Below are 22,525 nucleotides of genomic sequence, written 5' to 3'. Positions count from 1 at the left end.
GCTCCATTTTGCGCACGAGAAAACTGAGTCAGAGAAAGTTTAAACACCTGGTCCGCGGCTACGTGGCTGGTAAATCTGGCCTCATACCAGTATGCGAAGCCTGTGCCTTGACCACTGAGCTTGCCTGCCTCAGGCCACTTCCCTGGGCTGTTAGCTGGACCACGGGAGTAGCTTCCAAGGCAGACCCCTCAGACTGCTTTTGTCTGTAGCACAATTTTAAGACATCAGTTTTTTGAGTGTTAAAAGAAAACAAAAACAAAACCAAAAAACCCCCCACACAAGACTTCCAGATTTCCCTTCCTATTTCCTGCTTCCCTCAAAGGACCGGGAGCTGAGACATTTGATTGTAAGCTCCTTCGGGGCAGGGCCCACATCTTAATAGTCTCAGTAGGAAATGCTGGGCATCGTGGTCGGACTTTGGGAGCCCCAGTCAATTTAACGACTAGTGAGGTTAAATAGAGAAGCCTCCCCTGGATTCAAATCTGATACAGAGGCCACAGTGTGAATCAAAGGAATCATGGTTGAACTCATTCAGTATATAGACCATTCGTGCGTGCGCGCGCGCGCGCGCGCGTGTGTGTGTGTGGTGAGCCCGCTTTGGAAACAACATAAAAATACAGCATCGTGGCACCTGTGGAGCGATCTCAGAGCACTTGTAGGAGCATTTATAATCATAGCAGGCTCTGTGCTAGGTGTCGGACATGCACTGTGCCATTATGGAGCCCGTTTTTCCGCCCTTGAGAACCTGGCAGGGAAGCTGTTATTGTCCTGGGGTTGGTTTGGTTTGGGCTGCTGTGGGGTGTCTTTCCCCGGAGGAAGAAGCCGACGTTGGGACAACCCACTGGCCCGCACGGCCGCGGATCCGCAGAGCTCTGGAAGGAAGGCCTCCCGCGCACAGCGGGCTCTCCTTTGGTTCAGGCTGCTCAGCCGGCTCAAGGCCGGGCCCCAGATTCCCGGGCTTTGCTTCTCCCTGTGGATTCCTTGGCCCAGAAGACTCGTGCAGGCTTCAGAGGAAGTGCAGGGAGTTGATTCTCATGTACCTAGAGCAGAGCACGTAGAGGCGGCGGAACCAGAGCAGCTGGCTTCGGTGGCAGGACATGGCTCTCTAGGAGAAGCAGACAGGGCCAGTCACCGAGCCGTTTCGCTCCTTCTTTCCTCCCTGAACTTCCGCCTCCCGCGAGCACAGATGCCGCAGCCTCCTCGCGCGTCTCCCTGTGACGCCAGAACCTCTGCGGATGGGCCTCCCAGCCCTGCCTCCCCTGGCCCATCTCCGACCCCAGCCCGGTGACAGAATCACGGGACGCTAACGCCGACCCCGACACGCGGTCAGTCTCCGGGCACGACGTCGATTTAGACCGCACAGCTGGCGCCTGAAGCCAGAGCCGCGCGAACGGCCCCGAGCCCACGTTCCCGATCCCTTCGCTTCGCTCCGGCGCGGAGATCTGCGTCCCGCTTTTCTATGGCTTTGCGGCAGAATGCCCGACACGACACATAATTGTAAATACTCGGCAGCGCAAAACGTGCGGGGCCGGTTTATGGGACGCGAGCTACGAGCTACAATACTGCGCTCAAGCCGCTCTGAATTAGGTAAGCTGGGAGGAAGAGGAAGAGGAGGAGAAGAAAGAAGAAGACCCAGAGACCCGTTCACACCAAAGAGGACACATGGGTGTGGGGTTCTCCTTGCCAAGATGTTTGTTGTCTTGTTATCCAGACCTAGCGCAGTTCAGTTTTTAAACCATCGATCGGAGCGACTGATGTAACTGGATGTAACATATATAAATGGTTCCTGCCGGACTTTCTCGAAGTACCAAAAGTAAACTGTGTCTCTGAGCTATTATCATTGAAGGCCTTTATGTAAAGAACTCATTTTATTTTATTTTAAGATTTTATTCATTTATTTGTCAGAGAGAGCGAACACACAAGCAGGGGGAGCGGCGGAGGGAGAGGGAGAAGCAGGCTCCATGCTGAGCAAGGCAGCTTGACGCGGGACTCGATCCGAGGACCCCGGGATCACCACACAAGCCAAAGGCAGACGCCCAATCCACCGAGCCACCCAGGCGTCCCCAAAATGGTTATTGTAGAAAAACATTGAGAGAAGGGATGCACTTTGTAGTCCAGACACACTTGACTTGTCTATTTGTAACAGCTACCAAGTCACATGAGTTTCCCACATCATCCTGCCCCAACTGGCCTAATTTTTACGTCCCCTAACGTTTCAACGGCTTTTCAGCACCCATTCAATAAAATAGGCACTTACCGTCAATTTGGTTTTTTACAAACTGTTTTTCTATTACTTTTCCAAGGGAATACAAAATATCAAAATTGTTTCTATCCCTTCCCCCCTTTTTGGAGCATTTCCACTACATTTTCTTCAAAGATATGATTTTGCGGGTTATCCAGTACTGTATCATTCATCTGCTGAATATTAGTTCCTTTTTTGACTATCAAAAATTATACTAATGAACATTCTTGCTCATAAATCTCTGAACACAGGATCAGGATGCCTGGGTGGCTCAGTCGGTTAAGGGTTTGCCTTCGGCTCAGTCATGATCTCAGTGTCCTGGGATCGAGTCCCGCATCGGGCTCCCTGCTCAGTGGGGATGGGGAGTCTGTTTCCTCCCTCTCCCTCTGTCCCTCCCCCCACTCGTGCTCTCTCTCTCAAATAAAAATAAATAAAAATCTTTAAAAAAATGAAAATGACAACAAAAGGTTAAAAATAAAGGTATTAAAAAGCCCCGTATTGGCTGTGGAGCCGACTTAAAGAAAAAAAATAGCAAATGTATTTAAAAAAGATAAGCCGGGGTGCCTGGGTGGCTCAGTCGTTCAGCGTCTGCCTTCGGCTCAGTTCATGATCCCAGGGTCCTGAGATCGAGCCCCACGTCAGGCTCCCTGCTCAGTGGGAAGTCTGCTTCTCTCTCTCCCACCCCCTCTGCTTGTGTTCCCTCTCTCGCTGTGTCTCTCTCTGTCAAATAAATAAATAAAATCTTAAAAAAAAAAAAAAAGATGAGCCAAGCAGATCCAAGTCCAAAGAAAGCTCTTACAGCAATGTTAAGATTAAAATAGAATTTAAGACAAAACCATTAATAATGAGAGACATAGGATAATAAAAGGAATAGTCTACTAAGAAGATATAACAACCTTGATCTTTTGTGCACCCAACACAAATAAAGCAAACACAAAGAAATGGACAAATGCAAACTCACGGTAGGAGACCTCAACATACTTGCATCATAAAGTAATAGATCAAAAAGTTTAAAAAGTAGTTAGAATACACAAGTTGTGACTGAAATACGTACTAAGCTCAATCTGCTGGCTATATCTAGAATCTGAAATGCAACCCATAGAGTACACATATTCTTTTTAGATAAACATGTTAATATTTACAAAAACCGATTATAAAGTAGGTCATTCCCTAAGGAATTCTCAATAAGTTTTTAAAAACCAGTATTCCACAAGCCACATGTAATGACCAGAAAGCAATTCAATTCTAAATCAACAATAAAAAGGCTATAGGATGACTCTTGTTCTGGTAGCTACGTTCTATAAAGTTACTGCAAACACCTGAATTAGTCAATACTACATCATTGTTCCTAGGGGAAATAAAGGTTTTGGTTCCTGAGAGCCTCTGGTCACAATATTTTCATCAACCGATCAGTACATAACCTTGTTTTATGTGTGTTTCTGTTTAAAGACACCTTATTTAATATTATGTTATCAATTCATTCACCGAATTCACAGCCACCAGAGCTATAACTCATACATGACTGAAGCTTATCTAATACACATACTTTCTCTGTAAGCGGTATCACAGCTTTCGTGCCCTTAGAATCACTAGACAGCACTTGAATGGCATACTTAGAGGACATTTTAAACAGTAAAATCACAACAAAAAGCACAGAAATGAGAACAATGTGGCACCAAGACCATGGTCATGGAGTTGCCAGATGACTCTGGATTGGGCGGCACCATACTGTGGAGAGGATACTTGTTTGCAGTATGAGAGCTGAAACAAGAAGGCAGAGGGTCACCTTGTTCAACCGCAGTTGGGAACCTGTGTGTGTGCATTGGTGGCAACTTAAAACTTTTCACTGCCCTGCAAATACAATGTCCACAAGTGACTGCAAAAGCACCGTATTAATTTTGGGGTTACAAGTAAATTTTAGCCCATAGGCGCATTTGCAAATATGGAACCTGTGGATAATGAGGATTGACCCTATATATGCACACATACGCTTTTGTAAACTCTAAAATACACCCTTAAAAGCCTCATGTATTAAAGAGGAACTCACAATGGAAACTATAGATTACTTCTAACTGAGTGACAGAAGTATGTATCAGAACTCATCAGATGCAGCCAAAGGAATACTTCAAGGGAAATTAATAGTATTAAAGTGTATTTTTTAAAAATGATTGAAAACGGAAAAAAAGCTGACCTTGTCAGTCCAAGAAATTAAAAAAAAAATAATGGTGTAAAACCTGAATAAAGTAAAAGGACAAAAATAAAGAACAGAAATTAACAGAATTAATCAAATAAAACAAAGGAGAATTCATGTTTCTGGTCAGTGTTGCATTCTCAGCATCTAGCAAAGTGCCTCTTAGTGGGTATACATGTTTACTGCAGACAGTTCAGAAAATAAAGCTAAGCAAAATAGTAATAATAATAATAATAATAATAATAATAATTATCCTGAGTTCTCTTAGTTTTACTCATTGCTACTCTTCTCTCCCTGGTAGACTTAAGTCAACTGGGGGTCACACCTGGAGACAGATTGGAGCAATTCTCCTTAATTGCCTGCTCCCTAACTCCATAGTTTTTGGAATCTCCTGCTCTACTGACAGCTAAGAGTTTTCACTATGAGGGCTTCACTGGGCCTGACATTTCTTCAAGAGGCAAATGAGCCTCTGGTGGTCTTTTTGGCTCTTTATAGAGGTTCCTGGCAGGTCTGAGTTCCTCTATGTACATCCATGCAGGGGAATGCAGGCACCAATTACAATTCTAATGCATAATGACATAGAAGAAAATGGTCATAATGTTGTTAGAACAGGTTTTAAATGGTAGGCACTGTGGGATCCCATTAAAAATATATATATATTAACCATGATTATCTCTGAGTGGTGGCATTCGGGGTAGTTTTTATTGATTATCTTTATTTTCTTCTTGATGCTTTTACATAAAGGATTTCTAGATGTTCTACAATGAGCATATATTTTTACATTTAAAAAAGCACGTGTTATGTTTATGATCAGAAAAAAGGGAGAAAGTCCTTGATAATCTATGACTGCCAAGGTCTAGCTGGATAGTCCTAACACTCAGATGCTGAGCCACTGTGGAAGGTCTTCGCTTAGGGGTCGGGAGGAACCAGGGACACAGATGGGAGGGAAGGTGTCTGGGATTTCACAGTCCTCACTCACCTTGGCCCGTGCCACTTCTTTGCTGGTGAGCACGAAGAGGACATCCCGGGTATGAAGCAGAGAAAAGGGCAGGTCCAGAAGGGAGATATACTTGCGCAACACATTCACTGACTGAAGCGTGAGCACAGAACACCCTGGTTGGGAGGAGCAGAGACGGGAGGAGTGAAGAGTCTTGTTGCTTCCAGGCAGATTTTCCCTGAGCACCCTACCCTTCCCTCGGGGCTCAGGGCAGGGCAAGACCATGGCCACGGAGTTGCCAGATGACTCAGTAGCACCAAAGGTGCTCTTTGCCCATCATGCTCACAGATAGGAAGAATGAAAGGACCCCAGAACACCTGGCCGGCTGCCCTCTATGCAAGCCCTAGCAAGACAAGGTTGGTTGCTAGAGGTTGGAAACTGGCTACTTCAAGGGCAAGGGAAAGGTGATGAAGACCAGAAATTTCTGGATTGGGAGGCAAGAGACCTAGTTCCTGCTCTGACGCTCGAGACCTGACAGACTTCAGCTCTCAGACTCAGTTTTCTCATCTGTAAAGTGGTGTTGATGGTGTGGGAGCCTGTCTCACAGGGTTGGTACCAGCCCACTCAGGAAGAGTACACTCCACTGTGTTTTCATTTGCTTCACCTTCATATCACTCCTGAGGGATGTCTGTTATTCCCATTGACAGACCAGAAACTGGCCTAGAGAGGTTAAGCATCAGTGTCACACAGTAAATGGCCAAGGGGGGGTCAAACACCTTTCTAACTCAAGCAGGTTAACCCATCAAGCACCCATCAGCTGTTTATAGCCTGGTTAAGTAATGAGGAGCTGGGGTGTGAGTTTAGATGGACAGACTGAAAGAACACTGGAGGTGAAAAAGACTCACCTAGGGAGAAAGCCAGACAGATGAGTGGGCAAGGCCTGGTGTCATGGTTAATTTCATGTGTCAACTTGACTGTGTCACAGGGTACCCAGATGTTTGGCTGATTATTTCTGGGTGTGCCTGGGAGGGTATTTTTGGATGAGACTAGCATTTAAATCAGTGAACTCAGGAAAGTAGATTGCCCTCCCCAGTATGGGTGGGCATGGTCCAATCAATTGAGGGCCTGAATAGAAGACTAGGTGGAAGAAGGGAGAATTTGTTCTTTTCTGCTTGACTCTTGAGCTGAGACGCTGGTCATCTCCTGTCCTTGGACTGGGATTTACACCACTGGCTCTCCTGCTTCTCAGGCCTTTGGACCCAGACTGACTTACACCACTAGCTTTCCTGGGTCCCCACTTTGCGGATGGCAGATTGTGGGACTTCTCATCTTCTGTACTTGTATGAGTCAAGTTTATATGTCTCTTTTAAATATGTATCTCCTATTGGTTCTGTGTTCCTAACACATCTGGCCTCCCCTCACACCCAGAGGCTGCGTGGCTGCCAGGGCACTTCCCAATGGATACAACCTGGTATTAGGGCCTGAGGACCCACAAGGACAGACACAGTGAGCTGGGTCAGGAAGAGTGTGGCCCAGCCTTCCCAGCCCCACCTAGGGAGGCTTGACCTAGGGCAGTTCTCCATATATTTACAAATTTCACCCAATAAGTTTCTTAGAGGGATAGTAATTTGCAGACTTTTGCAAAACAGACAACTTACCTTTAGGTAATTTCCCTTCTGAGTGCAGGGTCCTGGAGGAGGAAAGGACAGGAGTGAGAGGGAGCAAGAATTCCTTTGCAGATAACAGGAAGAGCCTTCAGAGTATAGGGGTCAAGGGCAGGCCTCTCCAAGATGGGCCACAATGGCATGTAGATTACCTTGAGTTAAAAGCAATCAAAACCCAGCAAATTCAGGAAAACTACTTTACACCCCCCGCCCCCGGCCACCTAAACTTACATTGGAAAGGGGGCCTGTACCAGGAAGAGAACTAGTCATAGAGATTCCTTTTTACCTAAGAAACTTATCTGCACAACAGGGCCACCTTTGTTTTCCAAACATCTCTCACCTTCCTGCTAATGGTACTCCTCTCCTTGTATGCCAGACTCCCGTCCCGCTCCTGAGCTCAGGATGCCATATAAGCCTCATGTTGCCTGACAGTCTTTGGAATTTCATGTTTGTATGGGTTCATGTTTGTATGGATTTTGTAGGACAAAATTAAATTTGATTTTCTGCTGTTAATCTCTCCTGGAAATTTAATTCTTAGTCTAGCTAGAAGAACCTTGGACAGAGGAAAATTTCTTCCTCCCCAACAGTAGTAAGGACTGCCACACCCTATGATCCCTCTGTAGGTTTCTAGGTAGTTTCTTTTGCATCAATCACCATATAGGTTTCTGGGATTCCATACCTCTGGCTACAGCTGAAGGGACAAGTGTGGGCACCTTCCCCAAGGTCAGCCAATCTGGGGGATGACCAATAGTTATGAAGTGCCTGGTCCAAGCTTTGCCCATTAGAGATGAAGGTAACTATGATGGACTCTTCAGAATTTCTCTCTTTTGAAATTGTCATATGAGTGTGACAGGAGACTATTTTATTTTTTATTTATTTATTTTATTTTTATTTTTATTTATTTTTTTAAAGATTTTATTTATTTATTTGACAGAGAGAGACACAGCGAGAGAGGGAACACAAGCTGGGGGAGTGGGAGAGGGAGAGGCAGGCTTCCCGAGGAGCCGGGAGCCTGACGTGGGGCCCGATCCCAGGACTCTGGGATCATGACCTGAGCTGAAGGCAGACGCTTAACGACTGAGCCACCCAGGCACCCCTAGGAGACTATTTTAAAATATTAATTGATATTTCTTCCCTGATAGTTCTTTCTTTTTGACCTCCCCTGCTCCCACCTTCTCACAGTGAAGGCCATTCTGTACTCCCTGCCTTAAAGGAAGGTGAGGCCAATCCAACAAAGAACTCCAAATCTCTTGCCTGCTTTTGTTTGGAAGCGCAGAGATGGGGAAAGATGGGATAAGTGGTCCAACCCCACCACCAACACACAGACAACATACTCATATGAAATGGATTCCAGTTCTACTTCCGCCATTGTTCAGCCCAGCAGTACTGGGAAAACCACTTCACTTCCTCAGTTAAATGAGGTGGTTGGACTTAATGATAGGTGAGATCATTTCCAACTTTATATATTTCACTGCTCTAGTCTGAGAATGTTGGGCATGTTTAGAAGAAAGTCAGAAAGCAAGTCCTTTACTTCAGGTTGCCCCTTCCCTTCCCCTAGGCCAGGTCCACCACTCCTTCATTCATGGCACCCAGAAGAAGTACTTCTCTAGAGCGCGGGAAACATGGTATATATTTGTATGATCCTGAGTAAGTCCCTCAGTATATTTGAGGAGCATTTTTTTGTGTTTTTTACCAGAAAATACAGATGCCTATCGGTAAAATAGGGTGGCTATGAAGAACAAAAGTTATCCTATTACATATGTATATCTTCCTTCTCCAAAGAAAGATTTGATATAGTGTACAAAATGTACAATGGAAGATAACATAAGAAATTAGAATAAAAGGAGGAAAGGGATGCCTGGGTGGCTCAGTTGGTTAAGTGACTGCCTTCGGCTCAGGTCATGATCCCAGGGTCCTCGGGTCAAGTCCTGTGTTGGGCTCCATGCTCAGCGGGGAGCCTGCTTCTCCTGCCTGCCATTCCCCCTGCTTGTGCTCTCTCTCTCTCTCTTTCTCTCTCTGACAAATACATAAATAAAATCTTTTTTAAAAAGGAGGAAAAAGAAGATGAAGCCAAGAGGCACACTGATTCACCAGAACTCAGTCCTTCAAATCTCCCACATGTGCTACATGGGGTTGCGAATTTGGCCCGAAAGCTCTCTGTGGCCAAAGCAAAGAGAGAAATAAAATGTTACCCCATTTTTCATTGTGGAAGAAGCCCTCAGGAGTTGAGGAGACAAAACAGTAATATTAAGACGACTGAGGAGGGATTTCTCACACGGAGGGCCTGGTGAGATGTAGTGAGCAATGTGGCCAACGCTGGCTCCCTGTACCTCAGCGGTCAGTTCCACGAGGCTCAGACAGTGAGGGGGGAAGTGCTTTAGAAACCACCCACCCTGAGCAAACGAACAGACCCTCTCCCCCCTCCAACACGCAGAGGGTCCTACCTCACGGCCGCATACAGAGCAACGTGATTGCAGTGACCACTGACTCCCCCTGCATCGAAAGTCACCACCTGAAGAGAAACAGGGTGGTCACTCATGACTGAATGCTTTCTCTGCCTCAATTTCAAAGTAGCCGTCCCCGTTCCCCTGGCCAGAAATGTCTCCGATTCTGCGTACACCTGAACTCACTTCGGAGTGTATCAGTGGGATATAACCATTGAGTTGGCCAGGTGTGTGGAGACTGTGTGGGTTTTACTGTTTACTCTTGTTCGGGGCCCTGTGAAGCACAGTGGAATTCCGCCACGATAGAAACCTGGGTTTAGGGTATCTTTGTTTCTTATCTGCCTGGCCATTTATTAGCACACTTCATTTTCCTGGCTGGCTGTGGTGTGAACTCTGTTCTTGTAGATGCTGCCTGATTTATTTGGCCTCTTTTCCTTGTGCTGTACTGAGGGCACAAAGACTTTGAGAGGCAATGTCCACCATGCCCTGGGGTTAAAATCACAGAAGTCTATTTACTCACGGACTGCCTCTGTATCATCTACTTATTAATGATAAGCTTAGTCTAGGTTCCAACATTTCATTTCTGCACAGATGGATTAAAAAAAAGACCAAATAAGTTTGAATAATAATCCTGTTAGCTTAAATAATAAAAGAAGTATAACAAAGAGAACAGGGACTCAGAAAAAGGAACAGGAGTGGTTGGTTAGGGGTAATGGAAAGAGGCAAGCTGTCCCCAAGGAAAGTGGGCGGCCGTGCCGCATGGACTAAAGGGACCAGGACTGGGATTGGTATAGGCTGAGAAGGGCTTCCCTACTGGTCTTTCTATTTTAAATCATAAAATGATGACTTCACGTATAGAGAACTCTCTCTTACAGTGAGAGCAGCAAACCTCTATTGGGCACAGGGTGGGGGGGTGGGGGCTGTAGATTAGAAGAAAATTTAAAGTCCTGTCAATGGATAAGCACCTAAAAATAAGCACAAAATAAAAACATATTTATGACACGAGACTAATGGAAATATAAAACACCGATATTAAGGAATTGTGAATGTTTTGGTGTGACAATGGCATTATAGTTATGTTAATAAAGGACTTGTTGTCAACTAGAAATGCATGCTAGAATATTTAAATATGAAATATGATGCCAAAGATTTGCTTCGAAATAATACAGGAGGTGGGGGAGATGAACAGCTGTTTAAATGAAACTAATATTGACTGTGAGTTAATAATTACAGGAGCCGAGTGATAAGAATATGGAAGTTCATTAAACTTCTCTCTACAGTTGCAGGCTTGAAATTCTCCCTAATGGAAAATTAACAAAACAAACAAAGAGTTAAAGGCTTAAAAAAAGCAAATCATGGACATGCGTCATTATACATTTGTCAAAGCCCATCGAATGAACAGCACCAAAAGTGGACCCTCATGTAAACTATGGACTCGGGGGTGGTGATGTGTCAGTGTTGGTTTATTGACTGTAAAAAATTATGGGGGACAGGGAGTTTCTGTGTACTTTCCGCTTAACTTTGCTATGAACCTAAAACTGCTCTAAAGAATACAGTCTACCGGGGTGCCTGGGTGGCTCAGTCGTTAAGCGTCTGCCTTTGGCTCAGGTCATGATCCCGGGGTCCTGGGATCGAGCCCCGCGTCGGGCTCCCTGCTCAGCGGGAAGCCTGCTCCTCCCTCTTCCACTCCCCCTGCTTGTGTTCCCTCTCTCGCTATGTCTCTCTCTGTCAAATAAATAAATAAAAATCTTTAAAAAAAAAAAAAAAAGAATACAGTCTACCAAAAAACGTAAACCATGGGGCTCCTGGCTGGCTCAGTCGGTAGAGCATGTGACTCTTAATTTCAGGGTTGTGAGTTCAAGCCCCACGATGGGCATGGAGCCTACTTAAAAAAACAAAACAAAACAAAAAAAACGTAAAAACCGTGCACTCAAGTACCCTGTTCTGATCCCAGTGTTCCATGCAACACAGTGTTGACTCAAGTCTACTCTTATCTCAGACCCTACTTAACCCCAGCCGTTGGGCAAGTCACAGAACTTGACTGCTAGAAGTTATTTCAAGGTTCAATGTGTGGGTCGTCTCATTTGCGAGATCAGCAAAGTAATACCTGCTCTGCTTTCCTCACCGGGTTGAGGTGAAGACACAAGAACGCCATGGGGAAATGCTTATGAATGTGTACCTACAACAGGAAGGGCTAGCGCATCTCGACTCCAAGCCTGCTCTCATTAGGAGAGCATGACAGCAGGGCTAATCATCACCCCGGGTGTGCTGGAGAGCATTTCCTAGGTTAGGGGGGATTTGGGGCCCGGTGGAGTTTTGTTCAATTGCTTTTGAAATTCTCCTAGGTCTCCATTTCTTTCTCATCCTGCATCTTCCTAGAGGCTCCCTCTTTCTTTCCGTCGCAAGGAGGGCTGAGCGGAATTGTATCCAGCTCCCTGGACTTTTGCAGATTTGTACGTGACAACAGTGACCCCTGTAGCTCTTTACAGAACTCCCGCCACCTCCCCCCCGCCCCCCGCTCCGCCATGCCCCAAAGTTGTGGAAATCCTTGTTCAAATGAAATCTTACCCAGACCCCAGGAGGTAATGGGTGGGGCTGCTCTGGTTTTTCTAAGATGGTGGTTCTCAACTGGAGGCAATGTTGCCCCAGGGACATCTGGCCATGTCTGGAGATAGATTTGTTGGGATGACTGAGGGGTGTTGCCACTGGGTAGAGAGGGGGGCTGTCAGTGGGGAGATGCCCTGGATGCTGCTAAGCATCGTACAAGGCACAGGACCGTCCCCCACAGCAAACAATGATGGGGGCCCTAATGTCATGGTGCCCTAAGGGAGCAAGGACTCTGTGTTTGGTTCAGGGCTATATTACCAGTTCACAGCAAGTAGTGAATATCACATAGCAGGTGCTCAATAAATATTTGCTGAATGAAAAGTCGAGATAGGGGCGCCTGGGTGGCTCAGTAGGTTAAGCGACTGCCTTCGGCTCGGGTCATGATCCTGGAGTCCCGGGATCGAGTCCCACATCGGGCTCCCTGCTCGGCAGGGAGTCTGCTTCTCCCTCTGACCCTCCCCCCTCTCATGCTCTCTCTATCTCATTCTCTCTCTCAAATAAATAAATAAAATCTTTAAAAAAAAAGAAAAAAGAAAAGTCGAGATAGGGGTCAGGCCCTGGACCTAGGCTGCTTGCCACCGAAAGGCACAACCAAACCCCTAGGCTGCTTTCGGTAGAGGGCAGCATCATAATGCTTTTCAAAGCCATATCCTGGCAGCTCAGCACACATGGTGGGGCTGGGACCAGAGAGCATCCTGTTTCCTTCCATCGCACGGTGCTAACGACTACAGAGCCAGATTTCAGCTGGGGCAGAGGAGAGCTTTTGGTATCATCCCAGCACAGCCCAGGTGAGAATCTCTCTCCCCATGTCTTAGCTCGGTGCTCCTCCCTTCCGTCTCTGCTTCCCTGTTGGTCTTCTCTCATTGCGCAGCCAATACTTCCGGTCTGGAGGGGGCACCTGGGCCCTCGGATCCTGCCACCGGGTGACTTCTTCCCTGCCTACTACTCAGCCCTCGCCCCTGACCCGGCAGAGCCTGTGGGATTGTGCGAAAGGGCATTTCACTGCATCGTGGGGGCCGAGCATGATTATGGCCACTTACGTCCATATTGGCAATGGTGTTGGCGTGGCCCTTATACTCCGACTGTTGCATTAAGTGCAGGCTGGGGAAATTATTCCTCACTGCACCGTGACAGCTTGAGAGTTTCCTTATTAAGAGCAAGGTGAGTTAAAGAGCTGTTTTAAAATGGTTTCTTTGGGCGCCTGGGTGGCTCAGTTGGTTGAGCGACTGCCTTCGGCTCAGGTCATGATCCTGGAGTCCCGGGATCGAGTCCCGCATCGGGCTCCCTGCTCGGCGGGGAGTCTGCTTCTCCCTCTGACCCTCCCCCCCCTCATGTGCTCTCTCTCTCTCTCAAATAAATAAATAAAATCTTTAAAAAAAATTTAAAAAAAAATAAAATAAAATGGTTTCCTTGTGTATGGAAATTAAATCAATTCAGGATCATCCTGATGATAAAGGGCCCTCACTAATTGGAATGAACGTGAGCGCCTCAGACAAGAGGAAAGAGCTCCAGGCAGCCAGGTGGCAGCTAACCGTCTGGGCAGTCTGGGGACAAGCATGGTCTGGGGCCTGTTCTCGTTCTTGGGGGTATAAAAATGTCATGGCGGTCCTTGCCTTCACGGACCCTCCAGTCTAGTTCGTAAGACATGGTCTGTACTTCAAAGAATAAGCAGCAACTCTTGGGATACACACCAAATTCTGTAGGATTCCCAAAGAGGGCTGAAGAAATCACGGAAGGCTTCTTGGAGAAGGAGGTCTTGAGATGGGGCTTGGATCACAAATCGCTTTTCTGGGGCAGAAACTTGGGAGACTCTTCTGAGAGCAAGAATGGCACGCAGAGCTGTCTGTGCCCTGAGACCCCTCTCTGCACGCTCAGAGCTGTGGTCAGCTGTAACATGGTCTAAAATATTGAAACCTGGCCCCTTGGCAAGGACCAATCCTGTTCACCAGTGTGCCGTACTTAAGGGCCAGACTGAAAGGGGCCAAGTTCAGAAAGACAGGAGTTTATCTCACAAGTGAAGTGACTGGGATAACCAGCAGTTGCATGCACTGAAGTAGGGGAGGAGAGAGAGTATCTGAGGGCCGGGCCTGGGGAAGCTACTCCTACCTCCTACGGGAAAACGGGGTCCCCAGGGGTGTTGCAGCACACTTCACGGACATCACTGTGTTACTTCAGCCCAGCCCCCGAGACCAGCTGTCTCCCCATCTGGGCTGTGGAGCCCTGACGAGTTCTGCCTGTGTGGGCTGGGGTGGGGTGGACAAGAGAAGCAGGCAAACCCAGTCAGCAGGGCTGGGCCTTTGACTCCAAAGCCCATGGACCCTTCCCTCCGGCTTTCACACTCAGATCCTCTTGGAAGGTAAAGCCAGGAGGTATGAGGCTGCAAGCTGTTGGTGGCCATTTTTTCCAGTCAGGAAAAAAGAATGAAGCCAGAGCCCAGAGCAAGATGGAGAACAGCCCCACCGGGAGCGGGGCCCACCTGCATCTCCACCTTTATGTGAATCCGAGGGAGACCCTTAGGTGTCCCTTTTGGCCTGTGTGGGCTAAGTTTCAGTTGTGTTTCTGTCATGAGAAAACAAGACGGTCTTCAGTAAACATAATTAAATAAAAATAGGGGCGCCTGGGTGGCTCAGTCGGTTAAGTGTCTGCCTTCGGCTCAGGTCACGATCCCAAGGTCCTGGGGGCTTGAGCCCCCTCATCTGGCTCCCCGTTCAGCAGGGAGCCTCCTTCTCCCTCTCCCTCTCCCACTCTCTCTGCTTGTGTTCCCTCTCCCGCTGTCTCTCTCTGTGAAATAAATAAAGTCTTTAAAAATAAATAAATAAATAAAAATATGTGAACACCAAAAAAAGAAAAGAAAAGAAAGGAAGGAAGGAAGGAAGGAAACAGCTACATGAAATACGCCGAAAAAAAAAAAAAAGAAAAAAACCAGGAACAGTCTGACCAATATGTCACCGAAAATCTGCTCTTAGGAAAGGTCTAATAGGGGCAACCGGGCTGGCTCAGTCGGTAAGCATGTGACTCTTGATCTCAGAGATGTAATTTCAAGCTCCACGTTGGCTGTAGAGATTACTTAAAAAAAAAAAATAATAAAATCTTTAAAAAAAAAGGTCTAATAAATCATTTCACTCAGTGAATTTAGCACTGTTTCTGTGCCAGCAGAACTCATCAAAACATAAACCAAAAGCTTAGGGCTTTAAGTGGTAGAATTTTAGGCATTAACCCATGAAGGAGTATTATTATCATTTTAGAGGTGGACATAAGCCTTCTCAGCTGCCTTAATATTGACCACTGGCAAGGCCCGGTCCAGAGGGTCCCAGTAGAGCTGAGATGGGGGCTCCCACCCTGGCTCACCTCTGCAAGTAAATATGAATCTCCGCCATTGCTCTATCTGTGACTAAAATGTTCTCCCAGCAGTGCATGTGAATATATCCTTGTGTTTTCTGGAGTGAGAAATTGAGGCTTAAAATCCTAGCTTCACCCCTTGCTGACCTCGGGCAAGCTTCTCAGCTTCTGGAAACCTGAGTTTCCTCAATGTCAAATGAAAATTATAGTGACATCTGCCTCTTAAAGTTGAAATGGTCCCCTAAATATGAAAATGCTTGGTAAAAGGTGAAGTTCTGTATAAATAGGAGTATAGTTCGGGCTCCTGGGGCCCTGAGTTTTTAGATGGCAGGACAGAGGCTGGGGTTGGGGATGGTTAAAGAGGACAGTTTGGAAAAAAACCCCTGCCTCCACCTGAGCCTGACAGTTTGGTTACACAGTCTCACAAAAGGTGTGTTTGGTCCTCTGTGGGTTTATTTTTAAATTTTATCTATCTATCTATCTATCTATCTATCTATCTATCTATCTATCTACCTATGTATGTATCTATCTATCAGAGAGAGTGAGAGAGTGCACACAAGCAAGGGAAGCAGCAGAGGGAGGGGGAGAAGCAGGCTCCCCATTGAGCAAGGAGCCCAATGTGGGACTCAAACCCAGGACCCTGGGATCATGACCTGAGCCAAAGGTGGATGCTTAACCGGTTGAACCACCCAGGCGTCCCTTTTTTATTTTTATTTTTTCAAAGATTGTATTTATTTATTTGAGAGTGAGTGAGTGACAGAGAGCATGAGTTGGGTGGAGGGGCAGAAGGAGAGGGAGAAGCAGGCTCCCTGCCTAGTAGGGAGCCCAACGTGGGACTTGATCCCAGGACTCTGGGATCATGACCTGAGCCGAAGGCAGACGCTTAACCGACTGAGCCACCCAGGCACCCCCCTCTGTAGGTTTAAAAGAGAGTCTAGGGGAGGGCAGCCACAGGTAAAGGTGTGACCGGGATCCCCAGCTTTGCATTCAGGGAGGGTGTCCGCTTACCAGGTTGATGCCATTCGCATCTATGTGCTGGAGAAGGATGCTAGCCACACGCTCTGTGTCCCACTGCACATCTGGGTCATCTGGGAAGTCCCTGGAAGGAAGAAACACCTTTTCTAATCAGGTGTGAACTTCTCCCTAAGCTCTGGTAGGTGTGTGTCAGACCCATGATAGGAATTGTATGGGGTGGGGGGCACCCTTAAGGTCCAGATTTCAGTTAAAGAGGTAAGACTTAGAAACGTGACACAACTAGAAACCAGTGCACACCTCCACACAACACACTTTTGGGGCTTTGTGCTCGCTGCTGAGGGGAGGAGACCGACACCAAAGAGACAAGGCTTTGATCCGAAGCTGGGGAGACGTATGGGTTAGGAACAAATGTGGACACACCGCAGGATGATATGTATCTTTACAAGAATAATAGCAATAGCGATTTAATAAAAAGTACAAAGCTGTGTTGCTTCATTTAACCTCATGAACATTTGGTGAAGGAGCCTCTACAGACGATGTTAGGTAGCCTGCTTGCAAGGCTGTTGGAGGTGGATTTGAACCCGGGCTTTCTGACTGCAGAGTCAAGATGTTCTAGCCCTAGGGAGCCAGCAACATCCTCCCTCCGACGGGGCTGCAGCACAGTGGGGCTGGTCTCAGGAGCAGAGATCTGCACCTTATCTGTGTCTCCACTTGGCCACACCTTAGACCTATCTAGACCTCTTACGTCTCTTTTTTGTGCATTGATCTATGGCAGCACCTAATATGGGGCCAAAGCCTCAATTTGACCTCAATTTGAGGATATTATTGATAGTCTTTTTATTTGTTTATTTATTTATTGAATTTTTAAAATGTAATCTCTGACCCCCAAAGTGGGGCTCAAACCCATGACCCCGAGATCAAGATTTGCACGCTCCACTGACTGAGCCAGCCAGGCGCCCCTATTCATAGTCTTAAAAATAGATACCCACCTCTCTCTCTCTCTCTTTTTAAAAGATTTTATTTATTTATTTGACAGAGAATGAGAGAGAGAGAGAGAGCACGAGCAGGGTGAGGGGCAGAGGGAGAAGCAGGCTCCCGCTGAGCAGGGGGCTCGACGCAGGGCTTGATCCCAGGACCTTGGGATCATGACCTGAGCCAAAGGCAGATGCTTAACCAACTGAGCCATCCAGGCGTCCCTACAGTTATAGTTTTTTACAGGGAAAGGATACAGATTAAATCAGCCAAAGGAAGAGATGCATAGGGCAGAGTCTGAGAGGGTTCTGAATGTGAATGGTCTATTGTCCTCTCCCTGGGGAGTCAGGACGTGTTATTCTGCCAGCAGTGATGTGTGACAACATGCAAGGAGTACTGCCAACCAACTGGGGAAACTCACTGCAGCTTTGGTGTGCAGAGTTTTTATTGGGGCTCCATTGCTTAGGCATGATTGATTGACTGTCCATGTGGTTGACCTCAGCCTCCAGGTGGGCTGACCCTGTATGGCCCAAAGCCCTGGCCCGAAAACCCCAAAGATACTGCTCTTAGGTTTGACACAGATTACTTCGCAGAAGCCAAGGGCAAAAGCCAGATCTCTCTTTGGGCAAAGCCAAATTCTTTACTATCAACCTTCCTTACATTTAGGAATCGTACTGAACTTTTCTTTTTTTTTTTTAAATGTTTTATTTATTTATTCATGAAAGTCAGAGAGAGAGAGAGAGAGAGAGGCAGAGGCAGAGGGAGAAGCAGGCTCCCCGCCTAGCAGGGAGCCCGATGTGGGACTCGATCCCAGAACCCTGGGATCATGACCTGAGCCGAAGGCAGACGCCTAACCATCTGAGCCACCCAGGCGCCCCCGTACCGAACTTTTCTATCAACTGTGGCCTGGACCACCCTTCTTAGCATCTGATTAGATACAGCATTTCTCTTATTTTCTATTGCTTTGTGTGTCTCCCTGACCTAATGTCAAAATATGAGAAGAGACCTGTGTCTCGCTCTTCTATTTCTCATGTGGAACTGGGTACAATCCAAATCAAAGAACAATTTATTTAAATAAACAATAAGTGAATGAGCTTCGGCCATGGGCAAGGAACTGGTTGACAGAAGTAGCCTCTGTTTGGCTGAGCCAAAGGCGGCGATACCAGCCTTGGGGGTTGGAACACATGAGTGAGAGGTTTGGAAGATAGCAACTTTATAAAACAGATTAGGCACCAAAAAATGTATGAATTGTGTATAGGAGCAAGGCATCCCGGTAGGATCACCTCCCCTCCAGACAGGGACATATAAAACTGGACCCTGGGAACCTTCAAACAGATGGAAAAATGACTCTTTCAGACCAACTATCCGAGTTGTTCTTTGCCCAAAATTCAACCCTCATCAACTCAAGTCTCGAGTCCAACTAATAACATTCACAGTTCCTTTCTTCTCTGATAGATGAACAATTCCCTTAGATAAACACGCTGGCAGAATGTAAACAGAAGTAAGTCAGCCGTTAGACCCTTCCTTGAAGAGACAGTTGGTGAACGACCTTTGCTCCATTTTTCTTTGTCCCGTCCGTTATTATTGTGGGATTAAGAGTCTCAGGCTCTACCGACTGAGCCAGCCAGGTGCCCCTATACATACCCAATATTCCCTTCGGATAAAATTATAGAAATGTAATTTCTGAGTCAAAGGTGAAGTGAACATGAATAGATTTCTCTCTCTTAAGAACCTGCTATGGGGGCGCCTGGGTGGCTCAGTCGTTAAGCGTCTGCCTTCAGCTCAGGTCATGATCCCAGGGTCCTGGGATCGAGCCCCACATCGGGCTCCCTGCTCCTCAGGAGGCCTGCTTCTCCCTCTCCCACTCCCCCTGCTTGTGTTCCCTCTCTCGCTGTGTCTCTGTCAAGTACATAAATAAAAAATCTTTAAAAAAAAAAGAACCTGCTATGAAGAGTACGTGGAAAGTGTGTTAACTCACAAGAAGTCCAGTGTTAAGGGAGTGTTTTGTTTTGTTTTTAAGTAATCTTTACAGCCAACATGGCGCTTGAACTCATGACCCTGAAATCAAGAGTCTCATACTCCACTGACTGAGTCAGCCAGGAGCCCCAGCGGAGTGTTTTTAAAAAGGAGAGGGAGAGATCTGTGCATTTTATAGGCAGAAAGGAAAGACTCATAACTATAACTCATAGCAAGAACTCCATTCTTCCTAAAAATCTCAGGTGCTTTTATACCTACTTTCTTATCCCTGTGAACCCCCTAAAAGTTGGGTTCATTTACTTCCTTTTACAGTTGGAAAGAGTGGGTCAGGAGAGAACCATCGAGTTCCACATGCAGATATATAAGTGCTCAGGGGACTGGCTGACCGGGAATGTCACAGAATACATCTATCATCAAGACTTTCACCTTGAAAATCCGGTTATGTAATTCAAGGCCAATATGAAAACAGAAGTCAAGCCTCAAACAAGAGTCAATCTTTACGCTGGAGATTGCTCTCCCTAACTGTCGCAAATGTGAACCTGTGACAGATTGCTTGGCAAAACACAGGTATTCTATTTTTTTTTTTCTTCCAAAGATTCTATTTACTTATTTGTCAGAGAGAGAGCTAGAGAGCAGCCGGCAGAAGGAGAAGCAGGCTCTTGCCTGATGCAGGACTCATGACCTGAGCGGAAGGCAGATATTTAACTGATGGAGCCACCCAGGTGCCCAAAACACAGCTGTTCTAAATAGCAGCTCCTTTGCTGCTTCTTCCTTCCCCCAAATCCAGACCTGTCCAGCTCCACCAGGAATGGTAATAAAGTTATGGTGCTTAGAACTCCCAGGAACTTCCTTTAATTATTAGCAAAATCCTTTGGGGTTTCTCCTGAGAACTTAATGAGTCTGGAAATCTCTGAGGCTGGCGTGCTTGGGGAAGTTTGCTGAGACGTGAAGCTGAGTAACTCTGGCAGAAACAGAGGGATATGGTGAACTGACACCAAGTTTCTGGCCAGGGTTCGCCCGAGGACAGCCGAGATGACAACTCTGAGGAACGGATGAGGAGGAAAACCAGGATTGCCCTTCGTTGGGATGCCTCTCTCCCCCTTCGGGAGAGCTGCAGTCTGCGAGCCCTCTCAGCTCAGAAGTGGTAAAGCTGAGGAACCGAACTGGCCCTCAAGTCGCATCTTGGTCCCTAGACTTTCTAATTTAGGGACCACTCTTTCCATCTACATCTCACACCAGTCAGGTGGTGCTTCCCCACTAAGAAGCCAGCAATGGGGATCTGGGAATAAAGATGGAACTTTCAGGGTTGTTCATAGAGAAGTCTGAGGACTGCATAAAACATGAAAAAGGTCTGATTGTTGGAAGAAAACAGGCACTTTGAAAGCCAGACATGTAAGCTGCCAACATATATTCTTCTGATTTTTCAGAAAGAATCCAAGAGGGGCGCCTGGGTGGCTCAGTCGTTAAGCTTTTGCCTTCGGCTCAGGTCGTGATCTCAGAGTCCTGGGATGGAGACCCGTTGGGCTCCCTGCTCATTGGGAAGCCTGCTTCTCCCTCTCCCACTCCCCCTGCTTGTGTTCCCTCTCTTGCTGTCTCTCTCTCTCTCTGTCAAATAAATAAATAAAATCTTTAAGAAAACCAAAAAAAAGAAAGAATCCAAGAAATGTGAAATGAAAGCAGGACGTCTGGGTGCAGGACAGCAGTTCCCGTACCGGGACGCTGTTCTATCCTGTTCAACCCTGTTGGCAAGAGTTTCAGTTGCTGCATCTCAGTGAGAAGGCAGTTTGGCCACACGTGATTACCTATGCCCTTTGACCTTATCTTTCTAGATATTCTTCCAAGGAAATAATTGAAGAAGCCTAAAAGATCACTTTCACTGCAATTATGGGGGAAAGAGTCTGCAGTTCTGTGGTTCTGCCACCAGGGAGCAGTTTCTCCAACTTCCTGAAGTGTGGCTCATGAAAAATGCTAAAGATAACACAGAGTTTTGGGGCAGGTTCAAAGCAAAAGCAGAGAAAGCGTAGATACACCCAAGGTAAGGAATGTTAATGCGAAACAGAAAAAAACAAAACAAAACAAACAACCCTCAAGTTGTTAAACTTTAATTTTGCTTCTGACTTCCCAGTCTGAAAGAATGAGACTCCTATGAAAGAGGAAAAGAAATGTATTTAGAGGAACTGAGTTTTGAAAATACAACGTATCGGTGAGGAACTCTATATAAAGGGCTCTGAAAGTGTTCGGGTCTCCAGATATCCAGCCTAGGTCCCCAGGAAGCAGAGCCTAGGACGAAGGCCTAAGCAGGGACTTGACTGGGGATTGTGTGATCCCTGGGAGTAGGAGTGAGTGACAGACGGAGGGAGGCAGCGACAGTGGGACAGCCAACACAAGGATGGCCTTACGTATGGACCTTGGCCATGGGTTCCCGCAGGGCTGTCTGAAAAGTTGTATGAAAAGCATCTTAGCACTGTCCGTCCAGGAGGAAAAAGGCAGAAGTATTTATCTCCATAGGTGCTAACTCTCCAGTACTTTAGGGCTGAGCCTAGTGGGGGTGAGGTTTGGGCTGCTGTGGGATGACAAGGGATTTGCAGGGGGAAGGCGAGGGCAGGGCAGGGCAGGAGGGCAGGAAGCCGGCCTGGGTAGCTTGCTCAGGGCACGGCCATCTGTCAAGGGTTGCTGGAGCACATGAAGCACCCCATGGAGATGAAGAGCCTCTGTGGGGCTCAGAAGGCCCCGGAGGAGAACGAGATCTGTGTTTGGGATGCTATCACACGCAACAGAGAAAGCCAGTCTTTTGCCAATCTTTCGGCCTCACAACCCCTTCCTTGGAGTGTGTTTAGCAAACACAGCGTTATGACCGCTGGAAAATGCCACAAACTTAGCCCTGCCCTAGACCTCAGGGTTCAGTAAACAAGCTGGGCCTCTCAGCCTGTGCGGGTTCAGAAAAATAATGTTTGTTTTCCTCCTGGCCGAATAGCCTCAAACTCTGACCTTTCCTACACATTCTAATGACTCACCCTGGCTGGCACTCCTTACAGCCATGTCAAGAGAGTCATGGAAAGGCTCTGAGAATCTGTGGGCTGTCAGTTCCTGCAGTCAGAAGGCTCTGGCAAGGAGAGCCTCAGCCTTCCCTCCTGGCTCCAGGCTGGGAAAACCCGAGGGCCCAGGTCTTCCCTCCCC

General features: G+C 46.9%; 1 protein-coding gene across 12 annotated transcripts in view; it reads right to left on the bottom strand.

Annotated features, from left to right (window-relative positions):
* The window catches only part of PIGL (phosphatidylinositol glycan anchor biosynthesis class L), a 101,291-nt gene that overhangs the window by 23,629 nt on the left and 55,137 nt on the right, over positions 1-22,525 (bottom strand). For 6 of the 12 annotated variants that reach the window (XR_014140613.1, XM_006735978.3, XM_081805677.1 and 3 more), the window contains exons 3-6: positions 16,433-16,523; positions 9,479-9,546; positions 7,029-7,060; positions 5,413-5,546 (exon numbers count right to left, since the gene is read on the bottom strand). Coding sequence is in view for 11 of the 12 variants with exons in the window: in XM_006735978.3 (XP_006736041.3) it covers positions 5,413-5,546; positions 7,029-7,060; positions 9,479-9,546; positions 16,433-16,523 (325 nt within the window). In the remaining variant the exon portion in view is untranslated. The other 6 variants (XM_081805673.1, XM_006735979.3, XM_031030869.2 and 3 more) reach the window with 6 other exon arrangements.

The sequence above is a fragment of the Leptonychotes weddellii genome, chromosome 15, assembly GCF_054177405.1.
Source record: "Leptonychotes weddellii isolate Sample4059 chromosome 15, ASM5417740v2, whole genome shotgun sequence".
Taxonomy (NCBI): Eukaryota; Metazoa; Chordata; class Mammalia; order Carnivora; family Phocidae; genus Leptonychotes; species Leptonychotes weddellii.
Note: the sequence above shows the minus strand (reverse complement) of the source record. Positions and strands in the feature narration are given on the sequence as shown.